This window comes from Vipera berus, assembly GCF_964194415.1.
Source record: "Vipera berus genome assembly, chromosome: 4".
NCBI classification, from domain to species: domain Eukaryota; kingdom Metazoa; phylum Chordata; class Lepidosauria; order Squamata; family Viperidae; genus Vipera; species Vipera berus.
Genome location: NC_138206.1, coordinates 3,789,355 through 3,812,252, shown reverse-complemented (window position 1 = coordinate 3,812,252; position 22,898 = coordinate 3,789,355). Strand labels below are relative to the sequence as shown.

At 45.8% G+C, this 22,898-nt stretch overlaps 1 protein-coding gene across 4 annotated transcripts in view; it reads right to left on the bottom strand.

The window, feature by feature from the left end:
- GDPD5 (glycerophosphodiester phosphodiesterase domain containing 5) overlaps positions 1–22,898 on the bottom strand; it is a 76,334-nt gene that overhangs the window by 38,513 nt on the left and 14,923 nt on the right. For 3 of the 4 annotated variants that reach the window (XM_081327835.1, XM_081327837.1, XM_081327836.1), the window contains exons 1-5: positions 10,210–10,284; positions 6,772–6,865; positions 5,115–5,174; positions 4,411–4,509; positions 2,003–2,096 (exon numbers count right to left, since the gene is read on the bottom strand). In XM_081327835.1, the coding sequence (XP_081183961.1) occupies positions 2,003–2,096; positions 4,411–4,509; positions 5,115–5,174; positions 6,772–6,849 (331 nt within the window). In that variant the 5' untranslated portion in view covers positions 6,850–6,865; positions 10,210–10,284. Of the gene's footprint in view, positions 1–2,002; positions 2,097–4,410; positions 4,510–5,114; positions 5,175–6,771; positions 6,866–10,209; positions 10,314–22,898 lie in introns of those variants that run through there. The other variant, XM_081327838.1, reaches the window with a different exon arrangement.

Below are 22,898 nucleotides of genomic sequence, written 5' to 3'. Positions count from 1 at the left end.
GCCAAGAGTGCTTAGGAGGGCGAGACTTGATATGAAAGTGCGAAGTGCCGGATCTGCTTGTTTTAATTTGCTGAATGTCGGACGGCCTCTGTCTCTTTTCTTCCCTGTTCTCGTCTCCAGACATTTCATCCTCCCCAACTTTATCCGATCCCGGCGTGCTGCTACAGGCAAAGTTTTTCTAGCCTCAAGGAGAACTTTGCAAGTTCTGGGCCTCCGAAGGGCAAGCTCGCACAACATTTTTTCAAATATCCAAACTGCAGCTGAAGTTATGATTTGCAGGATAGGATTCCCCAGCCAGGAGGACGTCAAGAGCGTCGCGTGAAAGGAGAAAAATGAATAAGGCAACAAGCAAAGCAATATCGTCTCTGGCTTACTGACAATCAGCAGGAAAAGAAAAACCAGAAATTGAAAATCTGCAAATTTCTCTTTTGGTAACGTACAGTGAAGTACCAGCTTCAGATTGTTCCGCTTGAAAGTTTAGGATTTAATCGAACGTGGATTTCAGTCTGCTTGTCAATCTCAGCTTTTAAAAAAAGGAAAAAAGGAAAAAAGGAAAAAAAACCTCCAAGGGTTTCTAAGCACAAAGATACGTAGGCAGTCCTCGGCTTACGACCACAATTCAGCCCAAAATTTCGGCCGCTAAGTGAGAAATTTGTAAAGTGAGTTGTGCCCCATTTTACGACTCTTCTCGCTGCATCTGTTAAGTGAATCACTGCAGTTCTTCACTTAGTAACGCCGTTGTTAAGCAAATCTGGCTTCCCTCCCATTGACTTTCCTTGCCAAAAGGTTGCAAAAAACGAACACATGACCAGGGCAGATCAACCGTCATAAATGTGAGACAGTTCTCAAGCCTCTGAATGTAAATCACATGAGCACAGGGATGCTGCAACGGTCGTAAGTGTGAAAAATAGGTCGTAAGTCACTTTTTTCAGGGCTGTTGTAACTTCGGTCACTAAATGCACCGTTGTAAGTTGAGGACTATCTGTAGATTCTCCTTGATTTACGACTACAAGGGAGCCCAGAATTCCTGACATTATTTCTGTCAGGATGGACATAAGTTGAAGACACCTGTATGACCGAACCCATTTTAGAACATTTTTTGGGGCGGATGTAAAGCAGACACCGCGGTCGTTAAGTGAAGGCCGCGATCTTTAAGCAAACCCATCGTCTGCAATGGGTGCATTTTGCCTGAAGACAAAATTAAAAGTCATTTACACACAGACACACACACAGACACACACACGTCAAAAATAGGGAGTCACGGGACCAAAGGATGCTGCAAATTGGAGTAAACATGAGTCAGTTGCCAAGCCCCCCCCAAAAGCGACTGCGTGATCACGAAGGGAGGGATAACCATTGGAACCTCGAATCTGGGGGAGTCCTCTGGCACTCTCAACTGTCACTAAGTGACTGGTCGTAAGTTGAGGACCAAGGTAGATCCAACTTTACATGCAGCTGTGCTTTTTTCAGGGATGGAAACAGAGATGATGCAACAACAACAACAACAACAACAACAACCAGTGGAACACCCTGCCTCCAGAAGCAATGAATGCTCCAACACTGGAAGGTTTTTAAGAAGAGGCTGGACAGCCATTTGTCTGAAATGGCCTAGGGTTTCCTGCCTGAGCAGGGGGTTGGACCAGATGACCTCCAAGGTCCCTTCCAACTTTATTATTATTATTATTATTATTATTATTATTATTATTATTATTATTATTATTATTATTATTATTATTATTATATAAAACTTTCATTCATAAAACATGAAACTCAGTCAACTGAACACTCAAATTGCCTGGCACTAATGGTTGACACGGGTTGTTGTTGTTGTTACTACTACTACTACTACTACTACTACTACTACTACTACAACAGAACACCCCAACAAGAGAGGTAGAGTTTGCACTGTGAAGGTGCGATCCTTGTTTTGTGATTTGTCTGTCCTCTCCCTTCCTTGTTATTCCATTTTTTCCCAGCTGAATGGGAACCCAGATCTACTCACCGGCTCTTTCGGCTTTTGCAAATTGTCCAGACACCAACCAAGACAAGGCCGTGACAGCCACAAGGGCTCCTAGGTGTAGAAAAGGAGCAGTTGCCTAGAGTGGGGAGGGAAATTATTTGCAAAGAATTAGTAGGCAAATGTTGTTTCTCGGGCAGCTAACGGTAGCAAGAGGAGGAGAGGGGAATTAAGGCAGAAAAGCAGAATTTGCATGGCTCCGAAACGCAGTTCCGCAAAATTGCAGGGAATTAAATTAAATTTTCAACTGTTGGCCCTTCCATTTACACCTAAGTCCTCATTTCATGAGCCTAAAATTTCTGTGGCTAAGTGAGACATTTGCTAAATGAATTTTGCCCAGTTTTGATGACCTTGCTTGCCACAGTTGTTAAGTGAAGCACTGCAGCCGTTAAGTTAATCACACCGTGCTTAAGTGAATCGGGCTTCCCCATTTACGTCACTTGTCAGGTCGCAAAAGGGGATCACGTGAACCTCGGACGCTGCGACCGTCATAAATACGAACCAGTTGCCAAGTGTCTGAAGTTTGATCACGTGACCATGGGGATGCTCCAACGGTCATATGAAAAATGGTCATATTACCTCAGGACACTGCGACCATCATAAATACGAGTCAGATGCCAAGTGTGTGAAGTTTGATCACGTGACCGTGGGGATGCTCCAACGGTCGTAAGTGTGAAAAATGGTCATATTACCTCAGGACACTGCGACCGTTATAAATACGAGTCAGATGCCAAGTGTCTGAAGTTTGATCACGTGAGCGTGGGGATGCTCCAACAGTCGTGTGAAAAATGGTCATATTACCTCAGGACAGTCATAAATACGAGTCAGATGCCAAGTGTGTGAAGTTTGATCATGTGACCGTGGGGATGCTCCAACGGTCGTAAGTGTGGAAAAATGATCATAAGTCACTTTTTCTAGTGCCGTTATAACTTGAGTGGTCGCTAAATGAACTGTTGTAAGTCGAGGACTTCCTGTACTCTGTTTTCAGCCCTCTAGATTAGGAATCTGATGCCAAGTAGATCAATAACACTTTTACTGTAAAGTTATACGGGTAGTCCTCGACTTGTGTCCTGATGGTTATTAAGTGGGTGATCATGTGACTGTGCTCAATTTTTACAACCCTGTCTGAGAAAATTGTTAAGCAAACATTGAGGTTGTTAAGCAAACTCATTTGTCATTGAGGTCGTTAAGCAAACTCATTAAGCAAACTCATGCCTCCAGAGGTGGTGAATGCTCCAACACTGGAGGTTTTTAAGAAGAGACTGGACAGCCATTTGCCTGAAATGGTATAGGGTTTCCTGCCTGAGCAGGGGGTTGGACTAGATGACCTCCAAGCTCCCTTCCAACTTCTTCTTCTTCTTCTTCTTCTTCTTCTTCTTCTTCTTCTTCTTCTTCTTCTTATTATTATTATTATTATTATTATTATTATTATTATTATTATTATTTCAGTCAATGTGCACCCTTTGCCGGAAATCGGAAGTAAACACTGATTTCTGGCAAAAAAAATTTGCGGAAAATCAATCATGTGACCATGGGATACAGTGATAATGTCCTTGATTTACAAGTCATTGAGCCCAGAATTAAGTCATAAATAATGATGGTCATTAAGTGAGCCAACACGGGACGAGTGTGTTTTTTATTATCTTTGTCCGGGCGGCTGTTAAGCAAATGCTGCCGTCATCAATCAAAAAACATGGTCGTTAAACGTGGTCATTAGACAAACCTATTTTTGCCGGAAACCTCTTCCTCAATACATATAAAAAAATCCCAATGTTTGATACGGTTATCTTTGACACTCTTCCTTTCCTGTCCCTAGATACAACAAGGAAAAATCAGAACATGAAAGATACAGGCTCGTTTAGTGGCCAAAGTTACAACGGTACTGAAAAAAATGTGACTTATGACCGTTTTCCACACATAGGACGGTTGCAGGATCCCCAGGGTCACATGATCAAAATTCAGAGGCTTGGCAATTGGTTCATATTTACGACGATGGCACATCCCAGGGTCACTGTGATCCCCTTTTGCGACCTTCTGACAAGAAAAGTCAAGGCGGAAGCCGGGCTCACTTAATAACCGTGTTATTAACTTAACAACTGCAGTGATTCACTTAACAACTGCGGCATGAAAGGTCGTAAAATGGGGCAAAGCTCACTCACTTAACAAATGTCTCGCTTAACAGCAGAAATTTTGGTCGTAACTCAAGGACTACCTGTAGCCATAAAAAAAATGAGAAAATTTGATTTTTAAGGAAAGTTGCGTGTGACATCCAATTGCTGAACTGGGCAGTATCAAATTTAGGGCAAAAAAACCCCATATTGTTTGGCTCTGCAGTGTGTGTGTGTGTGTGTGTGTGTGTGTGTGTGTGTGTAAAATTAAGTGAAAACACTTACTTGCAACGATATCACCACCATGTCCCACTCATCGTCCCACAACTGGGCTATACAACTCATTGTAACAACAGTCGAGATCAAGGTAGTGATTAAACCGATCTGAAATGCAAGCCAAGAGATTTTATTCTATTTAGTTGATGGTTTGATCTCAGCTTCACAGGACAGGCGAGGCTTGTCAAACAGAGGTTCCCAGGGGTCAATGCGCCCATGTGTTTGGAAGTATGCACATTCTCACAAACACTTTAACACCTGTCATTTGGCTATGGCCCCTGGAGCTAGGAAAGCTTGTGTGGAGATAGAGCGGTTGATCTTAAAGCCGCTATCAAAGTTTTCTTGGGTTGGGTGGGAAAATTTTAGGGAAGCCCACAGCCAGGTTTCCACTTCTGGAACTTCAGCTGCGGGGAAGAGGAGGAGGAGGAGGAGGAGGAAGGAGAAAGAAGGAGAAAGGAAAAGAAAGAGAGGAGGAGGAGGAGGAGGAGGAGGAAGGAGAAAGAAGGAGAAAGGAAAAGAAAGAGAGGAGGAGGAGGAGGAGGAGGAGGAGGAGGAGGAGGAGGAGGAGGAGAAGGAAAGCTGGTAAAGAACTCATTCTTTAGGAAAACGAGTTTTATGACTGGCCACACCCACTTCCTCAGCCATTTTGTGAGCGTTCCCGAGACACACTCTCATATTACAACAGCTCTGTCACAGAACAAACCAATGCCCACCTTATGGATCCAATGCAGGTTCATCTGTTGTCCTACAGCTATGTGACAAAGCGCTAAAATCTGAAAACAAGGAGAGGGGGGGGGGAGAGAAACACAGCAATTTATTAATTAATTCAGGGAGGCGCTTTTGCAACTATGAAGAACAAAAACTGAAGTCTTCTACCAATCCAGCTCAGCTCCTGGTACATGCAAGGAAACATCCATATGGCTTTCTGGGCCAACCACCTCAACCTGGCTTTTTCTGAGGTGCAATTTCACCTTCCTAATCTAACCTTCAGGGTTGGCATTTCCATCGCTCTCTACTCCTTCCAGATCTGACTTAAGATTTTGTAGAACCATCAAGATCAGGGGTCTTCCAACTTGGCCCTTTTATGACTTGTGGACTTCAACTCCCAGAATTCCTCAGCCAGCCATGCTGAGGGGAAAGGGAATGGTTTCCAAGCTGAGCCATGCTGGCTCAGGAATTCTGGGAGTTGAAGTCCACAAGTCATGAAGGGGCCATAGTTCCCCCATGCTGGCTCAGGAATTCTGGGAGTTGAAGTCCACGAGTCATGAAGGGCCTACACTTCCCCCATGTGTAAAGCAGGGGTCTTCCAACTTGGCCCTTTTATGACTTGTGGACTTCAACTCCCAGAATTCCTCAGCCAGCATGAGGGAACTATGGCCCCTTCATGACTTGTGGACTTCAACTCCCAGAATTCCTGAACCAGCATGAGGGAACTATGGCCCCTTCATGATTCGTGGACTTCAACTCCCAGAATTCCTCAGCCAGCATGGGGGAACTATGGCCCCTTCTTGATTCGTGGACTTCAACTCCCAGAATTCCTGAGCCAGCATGGGGGAACTATGGCCCCTTCATGACTTGTGGACTTCACCTCCCAGAATTCCTGAACCAGCATGGGGGAACTATGGCCCCTTCATGATTCGTGGACTTCAACTCCCAAAATTCCTGAGCCAGCATGGGGGAACTATGGCCCCTTCATGACTTGTGGACTTCAACTCCCAGAATTGCTCAGCCAGGCATGCTGGCTGAGGAATTCTGGGAGTTGAAGTCCAAGTCATAAAACAGCCAAGTTGGAAGAGCCCTGATCAAGATCATTCTGACCTCCATTACGGTCTTCCCTTAAGGAGGTCAATCTTGGTTTGTCGACGCAACCCTAAATTCAGGCGAGGTCGACAGAGGTGGCTGAGTAAAACGGGGTTTCTCAACTTCAGCAATTTTGACTTCAACTCCCAGAATTCCCTAGACACATTCTTGCAGTCACATGATCAAAATCCTGGCGCTTGGCAACCGGCATGCGTTCATGATGGCTGCAGTGTCCCTGGATCACACAGCCACTTTTACAGGCCTTTTTTTTGACGAGCAAAGTTAATGGGGAAGCTGGATTCACTTAAGGACCGAACAACTCCATTGATTCATTTAATGTCTGTGGGCAAAACTCGCTTCATACTTTAATAATGGAAATTTTTGGCCTCGGTTGTGATCGTTGTAAGTCAAGGATTACCTTTAAAATCTAAGAAAGTAAAAACTGCACCCACCCCTACTTAGAAATCCATGATTAGCTCCCCTAATTTTATTCAGGAAAAGACACGTCGGGCCATCTCTGCCGTGTAAGCTTTGACAAAACTCACCGGAGATCCTGGGTTCAAAACTTACCAATAAAGCTGTGATGTAAGTGAAACCAGCGGCCGTCGTAACCAGTATAGGAATGGACCAATCACTCCAGTATCCCATTCTATTATATAAAAACCTGGAGAGGCAAGTGAGGGAATACAAGAGAAAATTAAATGAAACCACTTTAATGCCAGGGAAGATATGGCCAAGGGGCATATATCATAGAATGACAGGATGAGAAGGATCCTTGGAGGTCATCTAGTCCAACACCACCACCCCGCCCACTACAGGAATTTTCCTACCTCCTACATGAGGAATGGGGAATGATGGCCCTTTTATGACTTGTGGACTTCAACTCCCAGAATTCCTATGGGGCCATAGTTCCCCACCTCTGTCCTAGATAAAACCAGCATTTCTCAACCCAGAGGTATGGACTTCAACTCCCAGAATTCCCCAGCCAGCATGTATCCTACTTGGAAAGAGCCATCTCTGATCTGTAAGCTCAGGGGTCTTCAGACCTGGCGCTTTTATGACTGGTGGACTTCAACTCCCAGAATTCCTCAATAATAATTTGGAAGGAACCTTGGAGGTCATCTAGTCCATTACGAATTATTTTTCCGCCCACCTCAAAAAAACCCCAACCCTCTCAATCCCAAAACGTTTATGTCAGCAGGCCAGCACAGGTAGTCCTTGCCTTACGACCACCCCTGAGCCCAAAATTTCTGTTGCTAAGCAAGACGTTAAGTGAATTTTGCCCTATTTTGTGACCTTTCTGGCCACCATTGTTAAGTGAATCACTTCAGTTGTTAAGTTAGTAATATGGTTGTTAAGTGAATCTGCCTTCCCTATTGACTTTGCTTGTCAGAAGGTGGCAAAAGGGACACTGCAACCGTCGTAAATATGAGGCAGTTGCCAAGTGACTAAATTTTGATTACGTGACTAAGGGGATGCTGCAACCGTGTGAAAAGTGTCCTAAACCACTTTTGTCAGTGCAGTTGTAATTTCAAATGGTCACTAAATGAGGACCCAGATTGTTGGGGGCAATTAAGCTGACTTTGTAATAATGCCGCTGTGGTGTGTGTGAAAGCCCTAATAAGCAGGCATATACATAGAATGAAGGCTACTGCTAAGCTTGTAAGCCGCCCTGAGTCTTCGGAGAAGGGCGGGAGATAAATGGAATTAAAATTAAATTAAATTAAATTAAACGAATGGACTACCTATACTGACATTTCTCACCACGGATCCAAGTTCTCTCTTCCTAGGATGAGCAAATGAAAAACAAAAATCTTCAAAACCTCATTAAAGTCATTTAAAACTGGTCAACGCACCACACCTAGAACCAGGCAGTGATTTACAGCAGCATGAACACAAGTTCCTTAAGAACATTTCATTTAAAAATGCAAATTGTTCTGTTTTGTTTCCTCTGACACCCTGATTATTTGATGCAAGCTTTTCACAGGGGCATTTCCTTCAGCTAAGCTTGGGGGGGGGGGTTGTTTTTTTGGTTTTAAAAAAAAATGTAATCCCTGCTGTTTGTAGAGAATGTTTAACCCTGTGTTGTGTTGTTTTGTTTACACCAGACAGGCCAGGGAGGATGTTTAGCATATCTTTCCGACCGGGGAACGCAGAATGCTGATTGGACTTTTAATTTCATTACAGAATTAAAACAAGTTAATAAAAAAGACGTTCACGTTTGTGCTCCTGAAATTCTGAATTTGCACATTCCTTTCGGTAGAATTTGCGACTGCGGTAAGGATACACGCTCAACTGTCACCTTGAATTGTGCCCTGGAGCAAAAGGACAGCCAACACAATTTGGCCCAGAATAGCCGACAATGTCAACAAAGGCAGGACTGGAAAAACCACCCAGGGCATTTCCCAAACACTCTTCAAGGGTTGGCCCCGTACAAGTGGCGCTGCGGTAGTCCGAATGGGAATAGGTTTAAGGAAAGGAGACTCGGCCACCCGTTGTAGATGCAATTTAAATGCTAAGTACTGTTTCTTCCTGCTCTGGAGAAAGAAATCTTTGCACAACTACTCCACCTAAGGCTTGCATATATTTGAGCTTTTTTTATGAATGGAACCCAGATCTGCTGAGCAAGTCTCTTGGTTATTCTGGGCTTCTTGCTACTCTCTGAGCTGGCTGGTTTTCTTGCAGGCGTTTCATGACCCAACTAGGTAACACCATCAGTGGTAGAAGGGAGGGGGGCTTGTGGGAGGAGGAAGAGGAGGAGGAGGAGAACTGTGGGGTCCTTGGTGCTCTCTGAGCTTGGTTGTTTCCTTGCAGATGTTTCATGACCCAACTAGGTAACGCCATCAGTGGTAGAAGGGAGGGGGGCTTGTGGGAGGGGGAGGAGGAGGAGGACGACGACGACGATTGTGGGGTCCTTGGTGCTGAGCTTGGTTGTTTCCTTGCAGACGTTTCATGACCCAACTAGGTAACGCCATCAGTGGTAGAAGGGAGGGGGGCTTGTGGGAGGAGGAGGAGGAGGAGGAGGGGGAGGAGGAGGAGGAGAACTGTGGGGTCCTTGGTGCTGAGCTTGGTTGTTTCAGACGTTGTTGCAGACGTTTCATGACCCAACTAGGTAACACCATCAGTGGTAGAAGGGAGGGGGGCTTGTGGGAGGAGGAGGAGGAGGAGGAGGAGGAGAACTGTGGGGTCCTTGGTGCTCTCTGAGCTTGGTTGTTTCCTTGCAGATGTTTCATGACCCAACTAGGTAACGCCATCAGTGGTAGAAGGGAGGGGGGCTTGTGGGAGGGGGAGGAGGAGGAGGACGACGACGACGATTGTGGGGTCCTTGGTGCTGAGCTTGGTTGTTTCCTTGCAGACGTTTCATGACCCAACTAGGTAACGCCATCAGTGGTAGAAGGGAGGGGGGCTTGTGGGAGGAGGAGGAGGAGGAGGAGGAGGAGGAGGAGGAGGAGGAGGAGGAGGAGGAGAACTGTGGGGTCCTTGGTGCTGAGCTTGGTTGTTTCAGACGTTGTTGCAGACGTTTCATGACCCAACTAGGTAACACCATCAGTTGTAGAAGGGAGGGGGGTTTGCCCTTATTTTTTACATACAAATGGCTTGCCCTGTCAGTGTTGGTGGGAATGTTCTTTGTAGTCCCTTGATTAGGCTATTGTTTATTGTTTGTTTGTCTGAGTTGGTGGATCATTGATTGAGTTGTTATTTAGTGCTTCAGCAAATTAGCACTTTTAGTACTGATGACGTTCCCTAGTTGGGTCATGAAACGTCTGCAAGAAAACCACCCAGCTCAGAGAGAACCAAGGACCCTCACAGTGCAATCTTGAGCTACAAATATTCTCTTCTTTTTACTATTATTTAGCCAGCTTCTTCAGGCAGGTTCTCACCAGATACCCCGGTGGGCTTCAAACTCCCATCCTTTCCAGGGGTCCACATCAGGAGGGCATCTGATTGGGGGAGGGGGTGCTGCATGCTAAGGATTCTGGGCTTGTTGCTACTACTTTTCGGACTTACCAGTTGATTTCATTGTAGTCGTTGTGAACTTCCCACCAAAAGTAGAACCAGACCAGGGTCAGGAAGAAAGAAAAGGTGAGGAGTAAGAACCAGAGGCGTTCCCACTGTGAAGACACAAACACAAACACAAACACAAAAGAGACAAATTGATTACAATATAGTTAACGGGCACACAATAGGCAGGAAGATCCGGTGAAAGGGTTGAACACTTTGCATTAAATCTAGTTCCATTCAAAAGATTTTTTTCAACTTCAATCTCCAGCATCTCGATGTAGAACTAAGAAGATATACAGATAGTCCCTCGACTTATGACCACAATTGAGGCCATGGTTTTTGTGGCTAAGTGAGACAGTTGTTGAGTCAGTTTGCTTCATTTTACGGCCTTCCTTAACACAGTTGTTAAGTGAACCCCTGCAGTTGTTAAGTTAGTAACATGGTTGTTAAGTGAGTCTGGCTTCCCCATTGACATAATAAATAATAATAATATCAACAACAACAACAACAGGAGAAGAAGAAAAAGAAAAAGGAGAAGGAGAAGGAGAAGGAGAAGGAGAAGGAGAAGGAGAAGGAGAAGGAGAAGGAGGAGAAGGAGAAGGAGAAGGAGAAGAAGGAAAAGAAGGAGAAGAAGGAGAAGAAGAAGAAGAAGAAGAAGAAGAAGAAGAAGAAGAAGAAGAAGAAGAAGAAGAAGAAGAAGAAGAAGAAGAAGAAGAAGAAGAAGGAGAAAAAGAAGGAGAAGGAGAAGGAGAAGGAGAAGGAGAAGGAGAAGGAGGAGAAGGAGAAGGAGAAGGAGAAGGAGAAGGAGGAGAAGGAGAAGGAGAAGGAGAAGGAGAAGAAGAAGAAGAAGAAGAAGAAGAAGAAGAAGAAGAAGAAGAAGAAGAAGAAGAAGAAGAAGAAGGAGAAAAAGAAGGAGAAGGAGAAGGAGAAGGAGAAGGAGAAGGAGAAGGAGGAGAAGGAGAAGGAGAAGGAGAAGGAGAAGAAGAAGAAGAAGAAGAAGAAGAAGAAGAAGAAGAAGAAGAAGAAGAAGAAGAAGGAGAAGAAGAAGAAGAAGAAGAAGAAGAAGAAGTAGTAGTTGTTGGAAGGTACCTTGGAGATCATTTAGTCCAACCCCCTGCTCAGGCAGGAAACCCTATACCATTTCAGACTTTTATCAGAAGGTCGCAAAAGGGGATCACAGTGACCCTGGGACACTGCGACCGTCATAGATCTGAGTCAGCTGCCAAGCATCCACATTTCGATCACGTGACCCCCGGGGGATGCTGCAACGGTTGTTAAGTGTGAGAAACAGTCACAAGTCCCTTTTTCCCGTGCCGTCGTTAACTTTGAACGGCCACTAAATGCTCTGCTGCAAGTCGAGGACACCCTGTAATGCCTAAATCTTTTAGGCAGCCTCTTCCCGTCTGGCCTCGGCAACTCCCAGAATTCTATAACCAACTTGGCCACGGCTGGGAATTCTGGGAGTTGAAGTCCACCCATCTTAACCGTTGTCCAGATGGTCTAAAGCAGAGGTCCCCAATCTTTGGGGCCCCAGGGACCGGTCCGTGGACCTGAGAGTGTGTGGTTTTGTGTGCTGTCTGCATCCCACGGATGGGACTTTTGTTTATTTGTGCGGAATGGTTGCTGGCATTCTGGGACCCATTCTGGGACCAGGTTCGCCTGGTGCGCCAGTTGCGGCCCTATCTAGACCGGGATGCCTTGCGTACAGTCACTCATGCGCTCGTGACCTCTCGTCTAGACTACTGTAATGCTCTCTACATGGGGCTGCCCTTGAGGTCCACCCGGAGACTCCAACTGGTGCAGAATGCAGCCGCGCGAGTTGTCTTGGGAGTTTCCCGATACTCCCATGTTACACCTTTGCTCCGCGAGCTGCATTGGCTACCGGTTGCTCTCCGGGTGAGGTTCAAGGTGTTAGTTATGACTTACAAAGCCCTTCATGGCATGGGTCCGGATTACCTACGGCAACACCTGCGGCCGGCGTCAACTTCCCTCCGTCCAGTGCGCTCCCACAGAGAGGGCCTCCTCAGGGTGCCGCCGATCAAAGAATGCCGATTGGTGGCCCCCAGGGGGAGAGCGTTCTCTGTGGGTGCGCCAGACCTCTGGAACCGCTTGTCGGTCGAGCTCCGGACGGCCCCCAACCTTCGCTCCTTCTGGCGCGATCTCAAAACTTTCTTTTTTGAACAAGCTGGCCTGGTCTGACGGGATGGGGTTGGGTTTTTATAAATAGTTTTAACTTTAATATGTATTGATTTTATGGGCATGATGTTTAATGGCTTTTTAATTTTTGTATTTGATTTTTATTGTGTATTGCCCTGTTCACCGCCCTGAGTCCTTCGGGAGAAGGGCGGTATAGAAATCAAATTATTAAATTATTAAATTAAATTGGTCCACAGACCAGAGGGGTTGGGAACACCTGGTTTAAAGATTTATAAAAACTGCAAAACTTCATGGAGCGTTTCTTCAGCCAAGCATGTAACTGGAAGAGGCTGGCTGGGGAATTCTGGGAGCTGAAGTCCACCCATCATAAAAGTTACTGAGGTTGAGAAACAGTGGAGTACCCGCAATGGAGGAATGGTTGATGAAGACGGTGGGACTGGCGAAGATGGCTAAAGTGATCTCCCTGATTGGAGAAAGACATTATATATAGATAGTCCTCAACTTATGACCACAATTGAGACCAAAGTTTCTGTTGCTAAGCGAGACATCACAACGTTGGCCCACAAGGCCTACAGCTGAAACAATGCTCCCAAATGCCATCTATTAGAACAGGGGTCTTCAAACTTGACCCTTTTATGACTTGTGGACTTCAACTCCCAGAATTCCTCAGCAAGGCACACTGGCTGAGGAATTCTGGGAGTTGAAGTCCACAAGTCATAAAAGGGTCATAGTTCCTTCACACTGGCTGAGGATTTCTGGCAGTTGAAGTCCACAAGTCATAAAAGGGTCATAGTTCCCTCACGCTGGCTGAGGAATTCTGGGAGTTGAAGTCCACAAGTCATAAAAGGGTCATAGTTCCCTCACGCTGGCTGAGGAATTCTGGGAGTTGAAGTCCACAAGTCATAAAAGGGTCATAGTTCCCTCACGCTGGCTGAGGAATTCTGGGAGTTGAAGTCCACAAGTCATAAAAGGGGTCATAGTTCCCTCACGCTGGCTGAGGAATTCTGGGAGTTGAAGTCCACAAGTCATAAAAGGGTCATAGTTCCCTCACGCTGCTGAGGAATTCTGGGAGTTGAAGTCCACAAGTCATAAAAGGGTCATAGTTCCCTCACGCTGGCTGAGGAATTCTGGGAGTTGAAGTCCACAAGTCATAAAAGGGTCATAGTTCCCTCACGCTGGCTGAGGAATTCTGGGAGTTGAAGTCCCCAAGTCATAAAAGGGTCATAGTTCCCTCACGCTGGCTGAGGAATTCTGGGAGTTGAAGTCCACAAGTCATAAAAGGGCCAAGTTTGAAGACCCCTGCATTACACCCCAAAATTAAGTACAGGTAGTCCTTGAGTTAGAACTATACTTGAGCCCAAAATTTCTCCTGCTAAGAGAGAGAGAGTTCTTAAGTGAGTTTGGCTCCATTTTACAGCCTTTCTTGCCACAGTTGATAAGTGAATCACTGCAGTTGTTCAGTTAGTAACACGTTGTTAAGTGAATCTGGCTTCCCCCATTGACTTTGCTTATCAGAAGGTCGCAAAAGGAGATCACTTGACCGCCAGGACACTGCGACCGTCATAAATGTCAGTTGCCAGGAGTCTGAATTTTGATCACGTGAACACGGGGATGCTGCAATGGTCATTAAGTGTGAAAAATGGTCACAAGTCACTTTTTTCCAATGCCACTGCAACCTCAGTCACTAAAAAAATGGTTGTAAGTCAAGGACTACACCTCTATGTAATTTTTTTGCTGAATGGAAACCCTTATAGATTTTTTTGAAGAAATAGAGAGAGAAAAAAAGAATTTAGGATTTGTAGTTTGATAATTAGGAAAAAATAGATAACCGGGGGGGGGGGGAATTTCCTTTTGTAACCACAGAGTAAGAGATAATTTTATCCTTAAGCTTCTATTTGCTTCAAAGAATATCGGAAGCTGCCTCGATTTCTTTGCATCTTTCCTTTTTTGCACTTCTCCCTTTCTTTCATGCTTACCTCCTTTTGCATCGGCTGTTTTTTATCTCCTTTTACAAACTTTTCACTAAAAATGGTTGATGGTTTGTTCATAGTTGGCCAACAGCAGGGACCTCTGAGATGGAAGGAAAAAAAATATTGTTCTATTGTCCTTTTTTCTCTCTTTTTTATAATAAATATTGAATAGAAATAGAAATAGAGTAGTAGACTACAGAGTAGAGTAGAGTAGAGTAGAGTAGAGTAGAGTAGAGTAGAGTAGAGTAGAGTAGAGTAGAGTAGAGTAGAGTAGAGTAGAGTAGAATAAGAATAAAGTATAGGAATAGAATAGAGTAGAATAGGGAATAGAATAGAATAGAATAGAATAGAATAGAATAGAATAGAATAGAATAGAATAGAATAGAATAGAATAGAATAGAATAGAATAGAATAAGAAATAGGAATAGAATAGAATAAGAAATAGGAATAGAATAGAATAAGAAATAGGAATAGAATAGAATAGAATAGAATAGAATAGAATAGAATAGAATAGAATAGAATAGAATAGAATAGAATGGAATGGAATGGAATGGAATGGAATGGAATGGAATGGAATGGAATGGAATAGAAAATATGAAATAGAATACAAAATATAGACTAGGCTAGACTAGAACAGAATAGAATAGAATAAACAGAGTTGGTTGGACTAGAAGACCTCCAAGGCCCCTTTCAACTCTGATATTCTATGCTAAAAGTTTATTTTAAAAAAGAGAGAAACAAGGACTATAGGACTGAATACATTTTTCCCTTCCATCTCCGAGGTCCCTGCTGTTGGCCAGCTACAGCAAACCATCAACCCACCTGCTCACCCCAGCTACCCTATGTCTTTTTCAAAATTTCCTGTCTCCTGTCTCTCGCAGTATTACAGAGGCCTCTGTCTTTATTAAGGGGGGTAAAAAAGGATAAAATTAATGGGAACTGAAAGGTATGTGTTAGCACTGCAAACCCCAGAGCCAGCATTTATTCGCTGCAAGCTTTGACTCAAGGAAACATAATTCTCGCTCCAAATGTAACAGCGGCAGTTTTACGAGCTAATAAATTTGCCAGCTCTGTGTCCTTTCGGTCAGCGAATGCAGAAATCCAGCCTCTGCTTTGTCCCAAAGGTGCTTCCTCAGGAGGCAACTGGACTTTCATGTTTTCGTTTGGCTTCTCCTCCAAGGAGCTTCTTCTGCTCTGACTGGATGGTGGGGGAACGGATGCATTTATACTCCTTGCAGACCGCTGGTCATTTGCTTTCTTTTAAGAGGGTCGTTGAGGCCACCTGGAGGCTTATCTGTGTCCTCAGGGTCACCTGAGTGGTGCAAATAGGTATGAAGCCTTCTTGGGACTGCAGGATGTTTTCTGCCCTGAGTCCGTTCAAAATGAGGACACAGACAAGCTTCCAAGTGGTCTCAACAACCCTCTAGTCTAAAAGGATGCAAATGACCAACTGTCTGCAAGGAATATAAGCCCTTCCATTTCCTTCCATCTAGTCAGAGCCAAAGAAGCTTCTTGGAGAAGTGAAAGGTCTTCAAAGAAAAACGAAGTCCAGTTGCCTCCTGAAAAAGCACCTTTTGAGTTTTTCTTTGAAGACGTTTCGCTTCTCATCCAAGAAGCTTCTTCCGCTCTGAGTGGATGGTGGGGAGTGGAAGGATTTATACTCCTTGCAGACAGCCGGCCGTTTGCATCCTTTTAGAGAGTCGTCGTTGAGGCCACTTGAAGGTTTATCTACGTTTATACAGCACAGTCCTTTCCGCAGTTCCAAGAAGGCTCCACGCCCATTTACACCACTCAGGTGGCCCCGAGGACACAGACAAACCTCCAAGTGGCCTCAACGACCCTCCAAAAGGATGCAAATGACCAGATGTCTGGAAGGAGTATAAATCCTTCCATTCCCCACCATCCAGTCAGAGCTGAAGAAGCTTCTAGGATGAGAAGCAAAACGTCTTCAAAAGAAAAACAAGGAAGTCCAGTTGCCTCCTGAAAAAGCACCTTTGGGACAACCGTGACCTGGATGAGTGAGAATCTCTACGGACATCCAAGAAGCTTCTTCGAGCTCCGACCGAATGGTGTGGAATGGAAAGATTTGGTCACATGAATCAAAACTCGGACGCTGGGCAACTGACTCCTATTTATGACAGTCGCGGTGTCCTAAGGTCACGTGAATTTTGCGAATTTCTGACAAGCACAGTCAATGGGAAAGCCAGATTCATTTAACAATCGTGTTACTAACTTCGCTAAATGCACTTAACAATTATGGCAAGAACGGTCGCAAAACAGGGCAAAACTCACTTAACAGCTGTCTTGTTTTGCAACAGAAAACTTGCGCTCAATTCTGGTCATACTTCAAGGACTACCTGTAGCCTGGTCTATATATGCTCCTTAAACTGCAGAAACCACATTGTTATAACACGGTTTGTTTTTGCCCAAAAGAAGGGGAGGGGAGACAAAAATTACAGATAAGGGCCCTCTCTGCCTCTCTGTCCATTGAGCAGGAAATCTCTTGGTAAGCAGAAAGACACAGGTGTGTGGGTGTGTGTCACGTGATTTGCACTTTGGGTGCACCGCAACACAACCCCACTTCTGTACGTTTGCAGCGTCCATGATCAAGTGAACCCCCCCATTTTATAATAATTTTGCCGAAACACGGAAGCAAAAACCGCCCCACAGCCAAGCAGAGGGTTTTCTTAACAACCCCCCAACGTTGGCTGTGTAAATTGTGTTGTTAAAAATCGGTGGTTAAAAATGCGGCGGTTGTACAAACCAGTCTGTTTTACAACCGCATGTGCTTAACGGCCACCGCCACGAAAGAAAAAGAACACGGTCCTAAAACCAGGCTGCTCACACCGTGGGACCTGATTTGGAATCCTTCTGTAATGGACAGGCGTCTATGACGGTCATAGGTCAAGGACCCCCTGCGTAGCCAGTAATACAGCCACAGCTACCAATGCGGATGGCCTTTTTGAGAAATATTTCCATCCATCTTCTACTCAAGCCACGTTCAGGAGGAGGGCACAATTTTCTTTTCCGCAATGTTTTCTGACAGTGCGCTATTTAATGTGATTTATTTAGGTCATAAAAATGAGCGCCCTGCCCAGAGGAAGCTGCCTTATCAATCACGTAAACCAGGCGAGCAAGCATGGAGAAGGGGTGGGGTGGGGTGGAGTGGGCGAGATCGGACTGACATCCTTCTATTCTGGAAAATGAACAGCTGCCAAAAAAACCCCGACACAATCCTAGACCGCATCAACAGCGGGAGAGAATCAAGATCACGTGAAGTGTTTAATGCCACTTTACAAGGCCTTGGTAAGGCCACACTTGGAATGCTGCGTCCAGTTTTGGTCACCACGATCTAAAAAAGACGTTGAGACTCTAGAACTGAGGTCCCCAACCCCCGGGCCGTGGACTGGTACCGGGCCGTGGCATGCCAGCAACCGGTCCGGACAAAGAAGCAAAGCCCCATCTGTGAGATGCAGGCAGCACACAAAACCACGCACCCTCTGATCCGCGGAAAAACCTCTCTCCACGGAACCGGTCCCTGGTGCCTAAAAGGTTGGGGACCTCTGTTCTAGAAAGAGTGCAGAGAAGAGCAACAAAGATGATTAGGGGATTGGAGGCTAAACCATATGAAGGAATTGGGTTTGTCTAGTTCAGGGGTAGGCAACCTTGGATCTTTTATGACTCGTGGACTTCAACTCCCAGAATTCCTCAGCCAGCCATGCTGAGGGGAAAGGGAGAGGTTTCCAAGATGAGCCATGCTGGCTCAGGAATTCTAGGAGTTGAAGTCCACGAGTCATGAAGGGGCCATAGTTCCCCCATGCTGGCTCAGGAATTCTGGGAGTTGAAGTCCACAAGTCGTGAAGGGGCCAAAGTTTCCCCCATGCTGGCTCAGGAATTCTGGGAGTTGAAGTCCACGAGTCATGAAGGGGCCATAGTTCCCCACGCTGGCTGAGGAATTCTGGGAGTTGAAGTCCACGAGTCATGAAGGGGCCATAGTTCCCCCATGCTGGCTCAGGAATTCTGGGAGTTGAAGTCCACACGTCATAAAAGAGCAGAGGTTGCCTACCCCTGGGTTGAATGAAAAGAGGGATGTGAGGTGACCTAATAGCAGCCTTCCAATATCTCAGGGGCTGCCCCAAAGAAGAGGGAGTCAAGCTATTCTCCAAAGAAACCCGAAGGCAGGACAAGAAGCAACGAATGGAAACCAATCAAGGAGAGAAGTAATCTAGAAATAAGGTGAAACTTCCTGACAGTGAGAACAATTAACCAGTGGAACGACTTGCCTACAGAAGCTGTGAATGCTCCAACATTGGAAGCTTTTAAGAAGAGACTGGACAGCCATTTGTCTGGAATGGTATAGGGTTTCCTGCCTGAGCAAGGGGTTGGACTAGATCAGGGCTTTTCAACCTTTTCACCCATCGTACCATTTTTAGGATAGAGCAACATCTGAGTACCACCAGTCGCCTAGCAAGGTGTCAAAAACTTCATGACCAAAAAAAAAAAACCAAAAGAAAAAAAGTGATGAAGTACAGGTAGTCGTCAACTTACAACAGTTCGCTTGGTGACTGTTAGAAGTTACAATGGCCCTGAACAAAGTGCCCCCCAAGCCACAGCCGAGCAAGACACCTGCCTGCCCGCCCGGCGGCGTTTTTTTATCCAAAGTTTTCATTGTTGTGAGCATTTCTGTTGAGGATTGGCAGCGGGGGTGGGGTGGGGGGGTGTTTGGTTTTTATTCGCCCCCCCCCATCTGCTGGGTGGTTGCAGCAGGTTTTGGTCACTTCACGTGACCCTGGGACACTGTGACCGTCATAAATATGAATCAGTTGCCAAGCATCTGAATGTAAATCACAAGACCCTGGAGATGCTGCAACATTCCGGCTGATCGGCGCTTCTTCTGGGCTCAGAAGCACCAGGATCAGTGCTGAGCTCCGGCTGGATCCTGGCGCTGATCCCGGCGCTTCCGCTGAGCCCCGACAGCCCTGTAGCTCCAGCCGTCTCTCGCTCCGGCTTGTGCGGTGCTGCCCCCGGTTCAGCTCATTCCCCTCCCCCGCTGCCACTTTTCTAGGATGGCCGCGTACCACCTGCCAGGTGCCCATGTACCACAGGTGGTACCCGTACCACTGGTTGAAAAGCCCTGGACTAGATGACCTCCAAGGTCCCTTCCAACCCTGTTATTCTTTATTCTGTATATCAAGGGTCCCCAACCTTTCTAGATCGGGGGCCCGGTGGGAAAGGGAGGGGCAGGCATCTTTACGTGCGCATGCGCGCACACAGAAATGCAGCTGCATGTGTGGTAGTGGGCTGCGGCCCACAGATTGGGGACCTTTGCTGTATGTGTGACTGCATTTCAGATGCTCGGCAACGCAGCCACGCTTAACGGCCGTTTGCAGCGCCCCCCGTGGTGACGTGAGCTTGTTTTATGACGGTTTTGCCCCACACACACACACACACACTCTTTTAACGGGAATTCTGAGAGAGTGTCAAGACATTTAAACCGGAGTTTGCAAACCAATTTTGTTCCTCCTTTTTTCTGATCTCTGCCTGGCACGATAATCTCCCAGGGCCTGTTCAGTTGCAGAGGTGCTGACGTGACAACTTAACGCCGCCGTGAGTCACAAGTTCCTTCCGCTGCCTTCCCACTTAATCGCCAAACGGTCTCATCTGATGAATAACTTTTTTCTCCCCCTCCCCTTTTTTTTTTTTACAGAGTTTTAGATTTCTATGCCAACAGCCAGATCTCGTGAAGCATATGTCCTATATCTTCCCCGTAATTACATCCGAAGGATGAAAAGAGCGTGTGACGTTGCTAAGCGTAGGGTGGCATTTTGCAAAGAAAGAGGTGGGTGGGAGAAAAACTTCCTCCACAACCAAACGTCCAAACCGTCCTTGGGAGGGTGCCGCTTCCGTGTTAACTGACAGGTGACCCCAGTTCTGATCCAAAAGTTCAAAGGAAGAAAGCTGGTTTCAAGGTTTGTCATGACGGGCAAACAATAGCAATAGCCCTTAGACCAGGGGTCTTCAAACTTGGCCCTTTTATGACTTGTGGACTTCAACTCCCAGAATTCCTCAGCCAGACACGCTGGCTGAGGAATTCTGGGAGTTGAAGTCCACAAGTCATAAAAGGGCCAAGTTTGAAGACCCCTGCCTTAGACTTATATACCGCTTCACAGGGCTTTACAGCCTACTTTAAGCGGTTTACAGAGTCAGCATATTTGCCCCCCTCCCCCCCCCCAAAAAAAATCTGGGTCCTCATTTTACTGACTTCGGAAGGACGGAAGGCTGAGTCAACCTTGAGCTGGTCGGGATCAAACTGTCGGCTGTGGGCAGAGTTAGACTGCAATTACTGCATTCTAACCACTGCGCCACCATGGAAGGAAGGAAGGAAGGAAGGAAGGAAGGAAGGAAGGAAGGAAGGAAGGAAGGGAGGAAGGGAGGGAGGGAGGGAGGGAGGGAGGGAGGGAGGAAGGAAGGAAGGAAGGAAAGAAGGGAGGGAGGGAGGGAGGGAGGGAGGAAGGAAGGAAGGAAGGAAGGAAGGAAGGAAAGAAGGAAGGGAGGGAGGGAGGGAGGAAAGAAAGGAAGGGAAGGAAGGAAAGAAGGAAGGAAGGAAGGAAAGAAGGAAGGAAGATAACATTATCACTTAAGACTTATATACCGCTTCACAGTGCTTCACTGCCCTCTCTAAGCAGTTTACAGAGTCAGCATATTTGCCCCTAACAATCCAGGTCCTCATTTTACTGACAAGGCCTATCTCTGCAGGCCAGTACTCCAAGCATAAAGTACAGGTTGTCCTCGGCTTACGACCACAGTAGAGCCCAACATTTCTCTTGCTAAGGGAGACAGCTGTCCAGTGAATTCGGGCCCACTGTACAACTTTTCTTGCCGCTCTTTGTTAAGTGAATCACTGCAGTCGAGAAGTTACGAACACGGTTGTGAAGTGAATCCAGCTTCACAACCCGTTGACTTTTGCTTGCCGGAAGGTCACAAAAGGGGACATTGCGACCCTGAGACACTTGCCAGGGTCATAAATATGAGTCAGTCGGAAAAGCGTCTGGATTTCGATCCCGTGACCACGGGGATGCTGCGAAGGTCGTTACGTGTGAAAGACGGTCCTAAAGTCCCTTTTTTTTCAACGCTCTTGTAATTTTGTACGGTCACCTAAACCAGGGGTAGGCAACCTCGGCTCTTTTATGACTCATGGACTTCAACTCCCAGAATTCCTGAGTCAGCATAGCTGACTCAGGAATTCTGGGAGTTGAAGTCCATGAGTCATAAAAGAGCCGAGGTTGCCTACCCGTGACCTAAACGAATGGTTGTAAATCAAGGCTTATCTGTACAGATCCTGGTTGGACTAGATGACCTCCAAGGTCCCTTCCAACTTTATTTATTTATTTGTTTAATTTATTTTATTTTATTTTATTTTATTTTATTTTATTTTATTTTATTTTATTTTATTTTATTTTATTTTATTTTATTTTATTTTATTTTATTATTTTATTTTATTATTTTATTTTATTTTATTTTATTTTATTATTTTATTTTATTTATGATTGATTGATTGATTGCAGGACAGATGGAACCCACAACAGGTCTCCAAAAAATCAAAGCCCCAGAGACCGTAGCCAGATTCCCCCTTATCTCTCTTCCCTCCACAAGGATGAAAACCAGCGGGGCCGAAAAGTTTGGCAAATCATGGCATCTTTGACCGTCGGCAAACGTTGTCCCGTCTGGGTGTGAGGGTGGGAAATCCGGTTTCCAGACGAAGATGAAAAAAAAAAAGAAAAAGGCAACCACCTAGCATTAACATTATTAATTATTCACAGCGTTAAATTGCTTTTCTTTTCATTCATGGAGAAATGCTAGCAGCAGCGGTGGGGGGGCGGTGGGGGGGGAGAGAAAAAGCCTTTAAAAACGCATCTTGAAACCGGTGGAAACAGTAGGAAATAGTATTTTATGTTTTCTCTAAGAGACCGGGGGGGGGGGGGGGAGAGAGAGAGAGAAAAGAAGCAGATCCTGAGCTTCTAATTTTAAAAAAATTAAAGATATTTAAGCTTTCGGGGGGGCTGTCACCTTTACAAGGATAAATCTCAAGGTTGTGAAAGCTTCCCATTTGTTCATTTTGCGTCCATCCAGCACAACAGATGCATCACAGGAGTGATATTTCAGGCTTGGCTGCATTTTTATTTTTATTTTTATGGTTGTTTTTTTTGATTGATGGATTGAAAAAAACCAAGAAACTCCAGTTTCCCTCAGGGAAAACCCCGCTGGAACAACCACGACCTGGACAGTTGAGAATCTCCATTGACAAATCTGTCCCAAAGTGGCCATTTTCCCTGACCTGGGGTCTCTGGAGCGTCTTGCCCTTATAAAACCTTCTAACCAGGGAAGGAGGGAGGGGAAGGGGGTGAGGGAGGGAGGGAGGAAGAAAAGGAGGAAGGGAGGGAGGGAGAAGGGAACGAGGAGGGAGGGAGGAAAGGATCAAAGGAAAGAAAGGAAGGAGGGCGGGAGGCAGGGAGGGAAGGAGGGAGGGAGAAAGAGAAGGAACAAGGGAGGAAGGAAGGAGGTGGGAGG